The sequence below is a fragment of the Piliocolobus tephrosceles genome, chromosome 19 (assembly GCF_002776525.5).
Source record: "Piliocolobus tephrosceles isolate RC106 chromosome 19, ASM277652v3, whole genome shotgun sequence".
NCBI lineage: Eukaryota > Metazoa > Chordata > Mammalia > Primates > Cercopithecidae > Piliocolobus > Piliocolobus tephrosceles.
Genome location: NC_045452.1, coordinates 28,860,300 through 28,866,299, shown reverse-complemented (window position 1 = coordinate 28,866,299; position 6,000 = coordinate 28,860,300). Strand labels below are relative to the sequence as shown.

The window sequence follows — 6,000 nt, the reverse complement described above, 5'->3', positions numbered from 1 at the left end:
TGCCCACCGACACAGGGCACGGGAGCTGGATGGCATCAGTGCCCACCAACACAGGGCACGGAGCACGGCAAATGCACAGTGAGCACTTGTTCCCAGAAAAAGAACCAACGCTTGCTCCCTACTCTAGTTGTGAGAGTCCTCTTACCCCACCCCTATAGCCTTTGGCCCCTCAACTCCCTTCCCTGTCGCTTCCCAGTTCTTCCTGTCCCAGCTCTAGTCCCCTCCCAAGAGACTGCCAGGAACAGCCTCCCCTTACCACCAGCACTGCTCCTCCAAGCCAGACAGTGGGCAAGAACAGCCTGGTCCCTGAGTTGCCTGCCCACACGCCTGTCCACAAGAACCCCTGAATGCATGGTCTGATGCAGGGCAAGCGCTCAGTAAGCGACAGACACAGGGCAGCAGTGCACTGGGAGCACGGGAATAAGATCCTGAGAGAATGGGCTCCGTCTCCATGTAGCCCAGGTCTCTTGGGGCTGGAGAGGGTAAGAGAAAAAGACAGACCATCTACCGTCTGTTCTGCAGGCCCCAGGGGGACAACTTGGTCTTCTCCCCTGCCTGCTATTTCCCAGCACCCGACACAGTGCCTAAAACACAAAGTGCTCAATAAATGCTAATGGATGAATGAATGGATGAATAGAATGGATGAATGGAATGGATGAACAGAATGGACGAAAGAATGAACCAACCAATGGCTCTTTCAAGGATTTTCTCTTCCAGAAACACAGGCTCACCACTCCCCACTTAAATCCTTCAGGATAAAACCCAAGCAATGGGGTGAGATAGAGAGGGCAGTAGGGTGTCTGTCACCTGGCCTCCTCTTGGGCCCCTCTACTCCAGCCTATGTTCCTGCTTGTCCCACCACTACTGTGTGCCCCAGCTCTTACGGCCTCCCCACTTCCCACTAGCAGAGAGAACATGAACATCCCTTTTGAGACGTCACGTAAGATGCCACCTTCCCCAAGAAGACTTACCTGGCATCCTCATGAACCCTTTCTTAGCATCCTACACTTGCAAGGACAAGCTTTGCTCCCTGACCTAACATTTATTTTCTACTCATCTGTCAATCCAAGCCCAGAGGGGGCCAAGAACCACCATGTTCATCCCTGTGCCTTGTGACTGCAAGTCTCCACATCCTCCCCTCCCTCCCCACCTGCCATGGCCTTGCGGATCCCAGGTGTGAAGTCCCCTCCTAGCAGAAGCTGACCCTCAGCACTAAACTGCCCCCATGCTGTAGTACTCCTCCACCCCCTGGTTCATACTAGTGTCCTGTCCAACCTACAGTATGTAGTCCCGGCCTCCACCACTGTCACATCACAAGTCTGTAGCACCCGACCTCCTCCTAATGGCAGGCTAGTGTCTAATTCCTCTCCATCTCCCAAGCAAAGGACCCTGCAAGGAATGATGGTTAAAGGACTACATGTGTCTTTCCTTTCACACGACAAAGCCCTGAGAACGCTCAGGCTTTCTCCTATGAAAAGAAAATACTTGGGCCCCCAAGATCACTAAAAAACTCAAGCTGGAAACTGCTCAGGGCAAACCTGCCTCCCATTCTATCCAAAGTCACTCCTCTGCTCACTGAGACAGATGCACATCTGATTTGCTTCCTTTGGAAAGGTTCATCAGAAACTCAAAAGAGTGTAACCATCTGTGGATCACCTGTGACCTGGAAGCTCTCTCGCCACTTTTTACATGTTTTGATCAATGTCTCACGTCTCCCTAAGTGTATAAAACCAAGCTGTGCCCTGACCACCTTGGACACGTGTCGCCAGGACCTCCTGAGGCTGCCTCGCCAGTGCGTCCTCAACCTTGGCAAGATAAACTTTGTAAATCAACTGAGACCGTCTCAGATTTCCTGGGTTCACACCCTCACTTGCCTCGCCAGGATTCCTGGCTCAGACTCCGCCTACACCCACCGGCCCTCCTGTCCACAACCTGCAAAGTGGGGCTCTCTATCACCTCCAGCTCTGCTCCTCTGTCCACTGAAACCAGAGTGTCCATTTCCACATCAGCCCCTACGCTACACACATGAGGGAAGTGGAACCATAACCCGCAGAGGCTGAGAACTAGAAGAGAACAGTATAAAATAACTCACGTGAGACTTTCCACCTAGACACGGCACATCCTTAACAAACAGAAAATGCAGTTCGGTGTTTTCATCAAAACTTCCTACAAACTAACCTGAGAAATTTGCAACCTACCTTAGGGGACATTTAGAAAACTGGATATAAACTGGAAAACTAGGTTAAAATACAAAAGCACAAAACAAAAACGTAAGCAATCACAGCAAGTCTGATTTTAATTGCAAGGAATATTTAATCAATAAATATTCACTGTTCAGAGCTGCATCTGCATTTAGGATTACGAGGTACTAAGCTGCAAATTTATTAAGACTCATGAGCCAGAAAGAGTCTTTTAAATACTAAAAGTCAGACCCAATTTAGAGTAAACACTTAGAGCACACTATTGACTTAGCTCCAAAAATAATGAAAAATGAAAAGAGAAGAAAACTGTCTATAACCAATTCTGAAATGGTCGCCAGGGCCAGACTCACTCGCAATGGTAAGCCCGAGCTAAGAGTACCAGAGCGTGCTGATGGTCACCACCGCCCACCCCAACGTTTCCCAAAGCGCTTCCAGACACGCAGCTCAGCGCTAGAGCTGAGGCAGCCGGAACTCCGCACTCCACCCAAGAAACACAAACCGCTTCTCTCATCCATTTTCTTCTTTTCCTAACAACACTACTAATACTTACAAAAAAAAAAAACTTGGTCAAACATATGTCCTTGTTTTCAGCATATATCAAACAAATTTAAAACATATTTCCCTGTTTCAACTCCTTGGAGTTGAAATAACCATCTATGCTGAAACCTTTCTGTATCACAGGCTGGAACATATAAAGATTTTCTAATAATAAAATCTGAGGAAAAAAATACCGTTGTCGTAATTATGATCTATCCTTGTTTTCTGCCAGTCCTGTCAAACCAAGCTTAAAATTAAGCAAAGGATGGAAAATGTCAGCTTAGCCATAGCAAAGGCCTTTATCACTGCAACAAAGCCAGGGCAAACCCGTGGGCGTGGCTGTCAGGCCCTACGCAGGCCAGACGCCCGCAGTCCCTGCGCACAGGAACGAGGCACTGATGGGCGGCGCGTGGGACTTACTGAGAGGAGCTTCCACGTCATTGGACGCACTGGCTTAGGGATTCCGGACCAGCTCAACTTCCGTAATTCCTCTGTTGATGAAAAAAGACACAAGGAGAAATAAGATTTACAAAAGGTTAGTAAACCTCCCCAGTGCCTTAACACATTCCACCTGTTTTATTAGGCGGCAATGAGCCCCATCAACAAATTAAACTTGATCAACATTTCAGATACCGATTGATTTCAGTATCCCAGAGAAGGTAAGTGACCATTTTACTCAAACCAAGCTACAGGTCACCTGTTTACAACAGAAGCCGAGTACACGTCTGCAAAAGGCATCCCCAGTGTCCCTGCAACTACCCTGGGACAGGTGAGACCCCATGACCCTTTCCCTCCCTTCAACCAGGGAAGTCCAGAGAACACCAGCCTCCTTCACTCCCACCTCCTCCTCTCTCTCTCCCTCCCTCCCCCCTCCCTCTCTCTCTCCCCCTCCTCTCTCTCTCCCTCCCACCTCCTTGTCTCTCTCTCTCTCCCCCCACCTCCCTCTCTCTCCTGAAGGCTTTTACCCCAACCTGATCATGTTACTTGGTTTTCCTTCCTTTCATCCATCTCACTTTCCATTTACTATTTAAGCATACCTATGTGATGCCGTTTTTTCTCACTACTGGTTTTGAAAGAAATTGTTTCATGGAGATAAGTTTGTCTTTATACACCATTAATTAAGGATGTGGCCAAATTCTACACAGACAAAGTCTTCAAGGTAGTCTGATACAAGTCAATGAGGCTTTATAAATACCTACAAGTAGAAAAACTCACGAGAGGGGAGGGGCTGGCCAGAGGCAGACGGGTCCTAGAGCAAGGTCCAGCACCTCCAAGGGCAGGCAAGGACAAGCATCGGGGCAGAGGGGTAAGGATGTGGCCCCGCATTCCATCGACCTTCTGAGTCTCCTTGAGTGTCTTACTCCCATGCCCTGAAGGGCGGGACAATCTATTTCAATGTCTAGGTATAGCAACACTTGCCCCATCCCACGGAAACTCAAGTCATTATTTCTTTCCTTTAAGTTAGGAATCTACCATTAGGTTCTTCTCCTAACAGCTTGGAGCTAATGATTAATAACAGGAATAAAAGAAATGACTAAAGAGAAGACTTTGCTAATACAATCAACAAAATACAAAGTCCTGACATCTAATCTTTTTCCAATTACTAAAGTCTAAGTAAAATAAGTACTGAATAATTGGGCGACAGTTGCAGCAATAACTTGCATTTTACAGCAATCTCAGAAAATATCAAATCTTCCCCCGTACCCTAAGGATATTATGAAAAGCGGGAACCTCATATCTGAACACCAATAATGTAATGTTTACCAACCACGTTCCCAGCGCCTCTCCCTCAGCATAACTCTGGTTTTCTGATTATGGTTTACGAGGAAAAGCTGAGAGCAAACTTACTTGTTAATGTTCTCTGAACCTGTCTCCTCACTGGAAGAAATTCACAAAAACTCAAAAATCCTGAATATACATAATGAGACAAGGCTCTAACTCTGCTCAAGCTTTGGTGTTAAAAGAGAGCTGTCATACGTCTTATCTCATTTGATCCTCAAAACAAGCTTGTGTTACTTACGGCTGTGATCACTATTGTATATGAAAGAAATAGTCTCAGAGAGGTTAAGTGACTTGACCAAGGTCACACAGGAGCTAAGCAACCTTCAATACCAGGGTCTTTCCACTACGTCCCTTGCATTCTTAAAAAGACTTTGGTAGCACAGACAAATCTCACTTCTGAATACAGACAAAAAGATCCAAAGTAAAACCTTAGTAGATCAAAGCACAGCAGCAGGATATTTGAAGAATAATACACGTAAAGAATGAAGGAGGGACGGTTCAACGTCAGGAAATCTTGTAGCTTTACCGACATGCTGAATGGGGTTGACAGGGAAGCCACATGACCATCCTCATAGGTGTTTGGTGCATCTTTCTAGCAGAATCCCAGCTTTGCGAAGTATTCACACCTCCCTGCAGCAGCCCTGTAGGTGGGGACTCAGCTCAGAGGCAGCTGAACCCACAGGTTGGCCTGGTTGGAGCCCTGCAGAGCTAGGCCACACCTCACCAATGGCTGAGTCAGCAAAGGGCCTAGGCCCCTACTTAAGCCACTGAGCACAGACAGCTGAGGGCTTCTGAGAACACCCTGCCCGGTTCTTAGGAAGTTCCTGGAGACAACCCACTCCTCTTCCACTGAAAGCTACCAGGGTCAGATGTGGGGGTCGGAACTGCTGCAACCATCTGCACCCAACCAGCCTGAGGAATGACGCCAACAGAGACAGAGGCAGAACTGAGAGAATGGCAGGAAACAGAGTTCTGAGATAAGCAAGATGGCCAAATACAGGAACATTCAAAAATCAATAGCCCTTCTCTGCCAGCAAGAAGAAAATAACATGGCATAAACTTAACAAGAACTGTACAAGACCTCATGAAGAAAACTACAAGTCTTCACTTGAAGACTTACATAAATAGGAGGAAACACCAAGCTCACTGACACCAACCTGCATTTACGAAGCTCTTCCTCTGGGCCAGGGGGAGTAGGGGAATTACAAATGTGAGCAACACCAAACACAGTCCCCATGCCTACACAGACCCCTGTGCTGGACAGCCTGCCTGGGCTTAGAGAGTCCCCTGGGCTTCCAGATCCGCCCTGTGCTTAAGAGAGCTCACCTGTGCTTAGAGAGCGCACCTGTGCTTACGAGCTTAACTGTGCCTCGAGAGCTCACCTGTGCTTAGAGAGCGCACCTGTGCTTATGAGCTTAACTGTGCCTAGAGCGCTCACCTGTGCTTACAGAGGTCCCCTCCCATTCCAAGGAAGAGCAAA

General features: G+C 47.6%; 1 protein-coding gene across 1 annotated transcript in view; it reads right to left on the bottom strand.

Annotated features, from left to right (window-relative positions):
* TBC1D22A (TBC1 domain family member 22A) overlaps positions 1–6,000 on the bottom strand; it is a 509,073-nt gene that overhangs the window by 291,765 nt on the left and 211,308 nt on the right. The window contains 1 exon segment of the mRNA XM_031934660.1: positions 3,159–3,229. Within this exon segment, the coding sequence (XP_031790520.1) occupies positions 3,159–3,229 (71 nt within the window).